The sequence below is a fragment of the Spinacia oleracea genome, chromosome 4, assembly GCF_020520425.1.
Source record: "Spinacia oleracea cultivar Varoflay chromosome 4, BTI_SOV_V1, whole genome shotgun sequence".
Lineage (NCBI taxonomy): Eukaryota > Viridiplantae > Streptophyta > Magnoliopsida > Caryophyllales > Amaranthaceae > Spinacia > Spinacia oleracea.
Genome location: NC_079490.1, coordinates 101,487,175 through 101,498,169, shown reverse-complemented (window position 1 = coordinate 101,498,169; position 10,995 = coordinate 101,487,175). Strand labels below are relative to the sequence as shown.

At 37.5% G+C, this 10,995-nt stretch overlaps 1 protein-coding gene across 3 annotated transcripts; it reads right to left on the bottom strand.

Moving 5' to 3' along the window:
* Window positions 1-5,080: 5,080 nt before the first annotated feature.
* Window positions 5,081-10,557, bottom strand: LOC130459264 (RNA demethylase ALKBH10B-like). 3 transcript variants are annotated; one of them, XM_056826521.1, is made up of 6 exons: window positions 10,226-10,557; window positions 8,519-8,649; window positions 8,264-8,381; window positions 6,740-6,805; window positions 6,265-6,360; window positions 5,081-5,622 (listed from the first exon to the last, which is right to left on the bottom strand). In XM_056826521.1, exons 2-6 carry the CDS (start codon window positions 8,519-8,521, stop codon window positions 5,588-5,590), a joined length of 318 nt encoding a protein of 105 aa, XP_056682499.1. In that variant the 5' UTR covers window positions 8,522-8,649; window positions 10,226-10,557; the 3' UTR covers window positions 5,081-5,587. The 3 variants fall into 3 exon arrangements, 1 of the variants encoding a protein (XP_056682499.1); XR_008918536.1 differs by having other exon boundaries at window positions 5,088-5,622; window positions 6,624-6,805; window positions 8,554-8,649; XR_008918535.1 differs by having other exon boundaries at window positions 5,089-5,622; window positions 6,624-6,805; window positions 8,264-8,649.
* Window positions 10,558-10,995: the final 438 nt, after the last annotated feature.

The window sequence follows — 10,995 nt, the reverse complement described above, 5'->3', positions numbered from 1 at the left end:
CATGCCGTTAAAATACATTCCCCCCAAAATTTCTTTGGTAACTTAGCCTGAAAATGTAAAGCTCGTGCCACGTTTAATAAATGTTGGTGTTTCCGCTCTACCCTACCATTCTGTTGGGGAGTCGCAACACATGATGATTCAAACCAAATTCCATTTTTCAAAAAATAACCTTGCTGACAATTAAATTCAGTACCATTATCACTTCGTATCACCTTAATATCTTGATTAAATTGACGTTTAGTCATTGCAACAAAATTCATAAACACATCTTCAACCTAAGTTTTATTACGAAGCAAATAAATCCATACTCCTCTAGAAAAATCATCTACAATAGTTAAAAAATATCGAGCACCACAAGACGAATGTGTCTTATAGGCCCCCCACAAATCTAAATGTATCAACTCAAACATTTCACCAGCTTTATTTTCACTGACAGGAAAAGGACTCCTAGTATGCTTAGCACGAGGACAAATATCGCATACATTATTATTTCTCCTAACAGCATTACTCACAGGAGGAAGAAGCTTCACAATTTTTTTCCGATGGATGTCCCATTCGTTGATGCCACAGTTCGACAACACACTCTGTCTCAACCGCACACACCTTGACTAACGGAGTTCCACGAAAAAAATAAAGTCCATCTGTCCGTTCACCCAGGCCAATCATCTTCCTCGTCAACCGGTCCTGTATAACACATATTTAGTTAGAAAATTGAATCACACAATTTGATTCATCACTCAACTGCGTCACGGAAATTAAATTGCAATTTAAAGTAGGTACAAATAACACATTATCAAGTATTAATCCTCCGTTCAATTACATCAAACCAATTTGATTTGAGTTAGTAAATTTTCCATCTGGGAGGCCTATGGGGCAATTTTGGATTATACGCACATTCATCAATATGGAGAGGTCGTTTGTAACATGATTTGATGCTCCCGTATCAACGATCCATGATAAATTATTTTCACATATACCTTGCAATTTTGTATTGGGTTTTGATGTCAATAGGTCAATAATCTGCTGGACTTGAGTGGAGGATACTCCTGCTAGCCCATCAGCTACCTCAGAAGCAGCCAAAGGAGTGTGATGTGCTTGGCTTGTAAGTTTGTAAGCTCACACACCACCTACTGCCCCTTGATTACTTGGCCCTGCAACACCATTGCCTCCGACACGACCTCGGCTTCCACGACCGCCTCTACTATTGTTACGGCCAGAGCCTCGTCCTCCTTTTCTCATATCATCCCACCATTCAGGAAAGCCAACCAGCTGGTAGCACGTCTCATCCTCGTGGCCTTCCCTATTGCAATGGTTACAAAATCTTTTGGCATGATCTCTATAACCTGACTTACCTCGTACTTCAGTCTTGAAAGCCATAATGTTACCCTCACGTTGATGGCCTTCCTTTACTCGTAAATCCTCAGCATTAGTCACAGACTGGTATGCTTCATCCATCGAAGGTAGAGGCGTCTGTCTTAGTAATTGGGCTCGGATGGCTTCGTAAGGTTTGTCAAGCCCAGTCAAAAAATAATGTAGATGATCCTCTTCTCTAATCTCCGCTACCTGCGTTGCAATATCACACATGCAACCTCCACAATCACACTTAGGTACCCTTGCATAATTCACAAGTTCCTTCATGATAATTGACAGCCTGCCATAATACTCAGCCACTGTCTCATTACCTCCCTGCTTGCATTCACCTAGGCTTGTTTTTAATTTGCAGACACGTGTGCCGCTGACCACCCAAAAGCGCTTCTTCAGGTGAAGCCACAAAGTCCCGGCATTATCATAATCTCCGACGGTGGATCTCAACGATTCCTCCAACGTGTGTGTGATCCATGATACCAACATAGATTGGACAGCAATCCAATCTGCAAGTCGGTCCGGGTCTGTTGTGGGTTCTTTTATTATTCCATCAATGAAGCCAAATTTTCTCTTTGAAATCAAAGCTCTACGAACCGATGTAGACCACTCGTCGTAGTTATTAGAGCCTCTAAGTTTAATTGGTGTAATTATATTTCCTGGACCATCGGATGATCCTAGATAGTATTCCTTCGCGAGTTCATCTTTCGGTGGCGGAGTTACCTCATCATCCTTCGCCATTACACGACCTCAAAACTCCCCGTTTTTTTTTTTTTTTTTTTTTTTTTTTCCCCCTCAATTTTGTGGAGGAAAAAAAATAAAAATCTTACCTTGCTTTAATACCATGACAAATATGAAGCAAAAAGCTACTGTCTTCTTATTAAATCAATGAATAATTATGTTACAATTTCTAACCTATTTTAAGATAATGCTAATACTATAGTAATCCTAATATTAGGATACCACTAATTAAACAATTCCTAACGCCTAATATACCTTAACATCCTAATATAGCTTATAGTTTAATTTACTAATTAATACAATTAGGATAATATTAACATCCTAATATAGCTTATAGTTTAACATACTAATTAATACAATTAGGATAATATTAACATGCCTAATATAGCTTAACAAGAAGTTTGGACTTGCACTGTTTATGGCAATCGAAAATCTGCGTCCTTACTTTCTGGCACACTAACTGGTGGTATACACAGATCAGCCCTTGAAACAGCCGCTTACTAAACTAGACGCTGCCGGGCGAATGCTCAAATGGGCAATTGAGTTAAATGCATTTGATATCTCATATGAACCTCCAAAGGCTATCAAGGGGCAAGCATTTGCCGATTTCATTGCAGAAATGACGAGGCCAGCCTTTGAGAAGAATGTGGCGACCCGTTGGACGGTATATGTAGATGGATCGTCCACCCAGAACGAATGTGGAGCCGGCATAATATGCCAATCTCCTGAAGGAGAAAAGTACGAGTATGCCATGAGATTCAACTTTCAAACATCTAACAATGAGGCTGAATTCGAAGCTTTGATAGCCGGCATTAAAATGTGCAAAGCTGCCGGAGCTCAAGAAATACTTGCTTTTTCTGACTCACAGCTCATTGTAAGTCAAGTAAATGGAGACTACGAGGCAAGAGACCCCAACATGATCAAATACATGCAAGCTGTGCGTCAAGAAATAGAACATTTCAAGAGTTTCGAGGCTAAGTAGATTCCCAGAACAGAGAACAATCAGGCGGACGCCCTGTCTAATCTAGCTAGCTCAGCTTCCTGTGATACTCCGCGTCATGTGTTTTGGGAAGTGAAAGAAAAACGAAGCATTGAACAAGAGTTATGTGATCCTGTGGTAGCTATCCTTGACCGGTCGTCGACTTGGATGGACCCTATCATTGCGTATAAAGTTGACGGCTCCACTACAAAAAAACACGGCATATATCGACGCTTTTTTGATCATATATCGACGCTTTATTGCGTCGAAATCTATAGAATCGTCGAAAAATTAGTGGTCGATATTTATCGACGCTTAATAACGTCACTGTTTGTTCAAATTTAGACAGCTTTGTCCGTCACTATTTGTAATATTTTGACGCGTTCTGTGGCTGAATATTTCGACGCTCTCTGTCGTCAGTATATCCCACATTTTCGCGCAACCCAACAGTGAATTTCTACGCTTTCCTCTGTGGATTTATGTGGTTACACACGTACCGCGAAACATATTTCGACGCTTTCAAGGGACACAATTTCAAACTTCTTCTTTTAGTTTTAGTAGCAATTTATAAAAATTACAATTTTCTCCAAAATAAATATTTGTTACAGATGAATAGACAATCAACTTTAAATATTAATGTAATACATCATCATAAACAACGTAACTCGTTCCAATTTATACTTGGCGCTAATATAGTTAACAAAAGGTGCTAACACCCATGCATCTCCACTTTCTAATATAACTGAAATACAAACAATATTTTGAAACAAAAACAACTTCCTAACATCATTTCTTCTACATTAATCAAGATAGTCTAAAACCGAATACGAACTAATTAAGGGAGTACATCCTATAGCCATGCTAGATTAACTTGAAGATAACTTGCTGATCTCTTCATCTATGTTTTACCATTACCAATTGAATCATCAATAATCTGCAAAGAAAATATAACATGTCAAATATATCTTCTTTTTTAAATAAGCAAATCTATTACCCAAAAGCGAAACATTATTTGTACAACTTTAGGCAAACACCAAACATCAACCACCGGAAAAGGAAACTAGCCGACAAAGCTTAATAAAATAACAAAATAAAAGAAACCAGCTAATGCCTACACGAGGGCCTAAGCGTTAAAAACAAACTGAAATCCAAACACCAGAACCCTTGCAACACTATGCCAACCTTATTACAAATCACAACACCAACAATAAATCTCAACACCTAGATGTCGAGCAGAAACCAGAAGAGGACAACAAGTCAAAGACAACCTCTAACCTGCACACACCCACAATAGAGAAAAGACAACAAATCCAAGACACATGCAACAAAGTCACAACAAATGCAGCAGCAACAATTTAGAGAAAAGGAACCAGGTTGCATTTATCAGATAAGTTCAGGGACCAGACTGCATTTATCAGATAAGTCCAGGAACCCACCAGTAGAAATCACTCGGAAAGGTTCATGAGATGTATGCAAAGGAGAAAAGTGTGATTATAACTGTCCTACCACTGCAAGCTGAAGCTCAAAGAATTCTGCAAAATCAAAAGGTGAACTGAAACAAAAACCACATCCCATCAATGGAGTTCACAACAACATTATAGCTTGAGTGAAGCTTACATATATAATAGAGTGGGTTATGATGTGTGGGATAGGTGCAATGTGCCAAAGCATAAATTTATTTTGTGGCTTGTTATGCAGAATAAACTGCAGCTGCAGACATACTACATACAACTGCAACTTTGTATAAGCAAGGAATTGCAGACACAGACAAATGTCAGATTTGTGGAACAAAGGCTGAATTGTAGAGGCATCTCTTAGGTGAATGTGCTTATGCTCAACAGTGCGTAAAAGAAGCGAAGACTTAACCTGATATCAGGAAAAGAAAACTTATATTCCTGATATGATTAGATGGGTGAGAAGGAGAAGCAAGTTTTAACGTAGTGGTGTAACATTTGGAAAAAAAGAAATATAGCATATTGGGATAAGAAAGTCCCAATTGTTATTAATCTGATTACTGAATTACAATATATTGTAAAGAGTAGAGCAAGAGTACATCAGTGAGAGTTTTAAAGAAAATACATAACATTAATAGAGTATGGGTGGTCTGTTTTGTTTTTCATGTGTTGTTTTGGTTCAAATATAGATGTAATCGCCAACTTGTTGGCGTGTTAGTATATTCTTCCCCAGATTTGACAAGTTTTATTCTGAAGGAGGTATACATTTAATTGATTTTCCTATGCAGATGCAACAAGAGATTCTGAGATTTTATGTTTCTCCTTTATTGACTATTGATCTTCCCGCTGTCAGAAAGGGTCCGGATGTTATTGTGCATAAACTACCATTTTGTCTAATAACTAAGATATAAGATAAATGATCTTAAAGATATTTCACTTGGCAAAAGAAAAAGCAAAAAAAAAACAATAATTATAATAAAGGTAACGTACTTTCTGAAAATGAATCTTTAACCTCTGCAGGTGATCACGTGCATTGGGGTCGAAGACACTTCTATAAAACTGTAACCCTGAGCAAACTCTGACCAGCTGCTTCAAGCGGAAAAGAAATCAGCATGTTAGTACAAATTCAGGACTATGCTTAATATCTAGAGTAAGCAGATTCCAGTTTCTAAGTTAACATCATGGTAAATTCCAAAAAAAAAAAAACAGTAATCATCATGGTATATACCCATAGTTGGGGAAGTGTTTAATTGGATAGTCCGGATTGGACTTTGCCAAGTCTAAATCCAATCCACGTTTTATTGTAATGGAAATTTGAGTCCAACTCCAATCCGAACTTTTTCAAGTTCTTGATCAGAGGAAAATTTCTTGGTCCATTCCAGACAAAAATAAAAAAATTACGACATTTAATTACCTTTACCTTATATTAAAAAATCTTATTGTCGACATTTAATTACCTTTACCTTTACCTTATAAAATTACGACATTTAATTACCTTACCTTTACCTTATAAAATTACGACATTTAATTACCAACAAATCTTCTATTAAAAAAATAAAGCCCGTGTTTTTTAAAAGTTAGTAGTGGCCACTAAGAAAACAAATGAGGGCAACTGTCGAGACTCGAGAGAGAGGGAAAGAGAAAGAGGGTCTTTAGGTTAGGGCTTAGAGGTTTTGTATGAGAAATAACATCTCGTGATTTAGAGGCCATTATGAGAGAAATCCCAACCTTTTAGTGTGTTTCTGGTCCATAGTACGAACTGTAGGCCAAGTGCTTCCACTCTCATTGTTGATGGAGTCATCGACATTGCTAATGTTGCATCATCTGCAGGGAAGACACACCAGAATACAGTTTCATTTTTGGTAAACTTTCAAACAAAAAATCCTAACTTCTCATAACACGGGCCAACATTTAACGGTATTTTACAAAATCAAAATATTCCGCTATCCTCTATTCTTAACTACATTATTTCCATTTCATAATGAAGTCCAGTCACATCCTATTTGTGTAGCTAGATACTCATGTTCTTAAATAGCTAGTCCCTATGTTCTTTTTCCTATACTAGGTTTTCGGTTCTATGAAACTACCTCTTCCCATATTTGCTGAATTGACAACTGGCATAGACCCAAAACTCCAGGGTGATGATGGAGCACTGCCACTTTGATTAGTGAGTACAGATGATGGGTCATGGTGGTAAACATACCCTGATTCCAAAACACAAACAGGTGAATCCTTATATTGTCCTGTAGAATGACTAGTGCCGTTGAAGCTGCAAAACAAAAAATACAGTTGTGTGAATTACAAGTTCTCAAAAAATAGGTTACTATTAAGAAGTAAACGCTAGAGAGTGGCATTCTAAAATATGTTAGAAGCTTTTTGCGGGTATGGATGAGTTTCTTTCCTCTTCGGCCGAGAGGCGGTACATGTTTATTAGACCCATTTTCCTAAACCTTAAGAAAGTACTTTTGTGCATGACTACGAATCTACAAGAATCACAAATCAAAACAGGTAATCAAAGCAGCGATGTCCTCCCCTACTCAAACAAATGTGAACTGGCTTTGGCAGAACAAGGTCCCTCCCAAGTATAGTTTCTTTATGTGGCTAGCTTGGCGAGATCGTTTACCTCATAGACACCTTCTCCACATAAGACAAATTGTGCCTGATCCATTTTGTTCTCATTGTCTTCACCATGTGGAAAACTCAATCCATGTGTTGAGAGACTGTACCCTTGCCTCTAGTGTTTGGTCCATTCTTCACCCCCAACCTGACTTCTGGATTGATGAAGAGAAGGACTGGCTTAAAACCAACTTCTCTAAGATTCATGTTTACTTAGGTATAGAATGGAGGACCTTATTCCCTTTCTTGTGTTTCGAAATATGGAAGCAAAGAAATAAGTTTGTCTTTGAAGGGAAGAACCATGACCCACCCCAGGTAATTATCTCTAGAGCAACCACTCTAGCCTTGGAGTTTTTAAATTTTCAACCCCAAACAGTTACACTATCCCCTACCACCTCCTTGCATTTGGGTAATTTGAGAAATATTGTCCATATAAATGTTGATGCATCCTTTGTCAAACATGATGCTCCTTCTAGCATTGCAGGCGTCATTAGAGATCCCACTGGGACTTGGTTGCCGGGCTATACAAAGTTACTTTATGCGGTCTCCCCGTTGCATGCGGAACTGCTAAGTATCCAAGAAGCACTAAGAGTTGCAAGACAGGAAAATTGGGAGAACATTAATATTCTTTCAGACTGTTCGAGAGCTATCAAATTAGTTGGAGCTCAAGAACACACCTCTCACTGTTTTTCTATTATCTATAATACTTGCAGGGAGTTGCAGGAGGAGTTTACAGACGTTAATTTTCATCATGTGCCAAGATTGCAAAACAAAGTAGCAGATGGATTAGCCAAGACTTGTAGAAGTGATAATTTAAGTTTGAATGTAACTAGGATGTTTCCCCACCCCCCTAGTTACTCTTTGCGGCAGTTGCTTTTGGATTGTAATGAACTATATGACAATATTTAAGTAATGCTATGATTCCGAAGTTAACCAAAAAAAAAAATCAATACAGAGGTAAGCAAGTTTTTTTTACAGAGGCGGGAGAAGATTGGAAGTGTGAAATCACATTTAGCCACAACACAAACACTACTAGATCTTAGTAATTTCTTTATGATTCTGCATAAAACTGTAAGAGTGCAGAAAACATAGAGGCTTGTAGAAACAATACCTAAGATTTCTCCATTTTGTCCAGCAACTGGGAGCTCATCCACGAAATCATTCAACTTGAAAAGCTCTTGATCATTAAATAAGTTTTCATACAACTTCAGGCCTTTAACGACATTTACCTGCCAGGTTACAGCTTAGTTACAGCTTTGTATCTGAAACATATTCAAAACTTTAAGGACTAACACAATAATTTCCATAGTATACAAGTTTATTATAAACAAAATAATGATGTTCAACTTTCGACAGAAGAACTCGCCATGTGCCCTTTCACTAGCGCCTTAGCTACGAAACCTTTTGTCAATTTGATCCGCTCACACCGAGAAGCACAGTCTTCATCATTTTCTCAAATTTCAATGTGATCAAGAACTGGTTGTTCTTCTTGAGAACCTGCATTCAAAGATAACATCACAACACATACAGGTAAGAATTCATAAAAACATGACAACCAAAACATTGCAGAAAGAATAATATTGGTCCATATGAAGCTGATTAACATCCGAAAAATACGAAATCATCACTCGTGCGAAAAATAACATGTATTCAAAATGGTAAACTGGAGATGATGAGTTGATGACTATGATGAAAATTACAAGTAAGATCCCTAAAAAAATATAATTGTATTTAGGATAGTATGTGAATCTGAGCCACTAAGTTTAAGTAGCTAGCCGCTCTCAATCAAAGCTCAGAATAGCAAGGGCAGTGAACTGGTATACACTTTGGCTAAGGATATTTCTCCACATAGCCTTGCTATTAAAACTTGCATTTCTTCCAATAGGTGGTACTTTCGTCAGCTCATTAGTAGGTGGTTCTGTATCCAGGGCCAACGCATCAAGTGAAACCATAATTATATTGACCCACAGCAACTGCACAGCCGTCAATGAAGCAGAACCTAGAAATCCTAACTAATTCCTAGAAATCTAGATTTTGTGAACTGAAGGTAGTAACTGGTGAATCACAGTAAAAATAGCTACGAACCTCTAAAGTCTATAACTCCGGTCTGTTCAACTAGGAGTAATATACTAATTCTTCAATGCTCTAGTAGTAAAGTGCGATCGAAAATATGCCAATATATTTTCCATTCTAGCTACCACCCATACCTACATACTGACCGAATGATAGATAGACAGCAAGCACGACAAACACTTGTTTTTTTCCCCAAGTTTTTTAACCACAACTTATTGTTTATGGGTGTATGATTGTTTTCCTTTTTTTTTGTCAATGCATAATTAGCATCTTATATTTCTTTTCCAACCAACATCAATAAAGAAAAATGTTAACACAAAATGGTGTCTTGGCCTTCTACTGTCGAGACTGATTTTGTACAAGATGAGGAGACTATCTAGGCATATGACGCCTTTCAGAAAGCATGAAGCACAAGATAGATGATACATGTGGCCATGTTTAACATTTAAGTATCATGTCAACGAGATTTTAATTTATGATGCCATGTAAAAACTCAAGTGATCGAAAATCATAGTCAAGTTCTTCTTCAGTTCTCTTAACAAATTAGTGATATGATAATCTAAATATCAACATTGTGAAAAAGGGTGATCAGACAACATATTAGACTAAAGAATGTGGCATAATTATGCTATATTACAACTAAACCCATCGTTGCATCTCAAAGTAAGATTACCATCAACTCTGAAAACTTCAAAATTAAGTAGTACTCATACTCCAGAATAATTTTTTCCAACCAAACATCTCCTTGCCCATTAACAAATTACAACATTTTCTAACAAAGCTTTGATTGTTCTTTGAAGAATTAGACATGCACATAAAATTAATCTAACGAGACCTTAAAAATAAATCAAATACAATAATAATGGAGGCTAGCAATTAACTCTTAGATGCAGGTATAATAAGCAGAATAATAATTTGTTGAGTTGTCTGGAAAATATAAAAAATCTACAAAAAAGAAATTTAATTCTCCAGCAACAACATAAAATTAAAAAAGGCAAACCTGACAGAACTGCTTTGCATAGATATTGAACCAATTACTCGAACAATCCAAAGAACGGTGTGCATCCAAAACCCTCACCCACTAACGATGTAGATTTCTCCTGCGGTTTCAATTTGTTTGGAAAATTGAATTGGGAAAACTATAACAATCAAAATTTTCATTTATTGACAGATTCTTTTAAGGGATGAGAGAAAAGTGGGCTCATAGGGATTTCTATAGATTTGTTTATGCTGAAGCATATCAAGTGATCTGATGAGGAGCAAAAAATTTCGCGAGCGCAGTTGATTTTCGAGTAGTTGAGGGTTTCGTGGTAGGTGGGAGTGTGTAAGCGGGATTTGCGAAAATTTTAGGCGGTGAAAAAATAGTAGATGAGCGGGCTAGGAATTAATCTATGCAGGACACGTGTTTACTTTGTAATATATGGACGCTTTAAGCCGTTGATAATTTATTTAGTCGGTATAGAGGGTCGAAATAGTGAAATAACCTACTCAAGCCCACGATCTCCCATCGACCCTTATCGAGAGCGTCGAACCTATTGGGTCATTATTTGTATCATTTTCTTGTAGTGCTCGCTTCCAGACGACTCAAGTCTAGCCGCCAAAATTCAGAAGAAAAGTTCTTGGTTTGAATGGTGGAATAGAGTTTTGTATAAGAAGTCATTTTCCAGACCCCTTCTGCGGTGCGTCACTCCTGAGAAAGGGAAGGAAATTTTGGACGACCTGCATCAGGGATTATGTAGCTCCCATATCGGAGGACGAGCTTTAGCTGAA

What these genes read in the sequence shown, in the direction of transcription:
- LOC130459264 (XM_056826521.1), bottom strand. An exon ending in ACAAAATGGAGAAATCTTAG is followed by an intron (nt 6,806 to 8,263) that starts GTATTGTTTCTA and finishes TTTGTTTTGCAG; the next exon opens with CTTCAACGGCACTAGTCATT. An exon ending in GACCAGAAACACACTAAAAG is followed by an intron (nt 5,623 to 6,264) that starts GTTGGGATTTCT and finishes CGCTTGAAGCAG; the next exon opens with CTGGTCAGAGTTTGCTCAGG.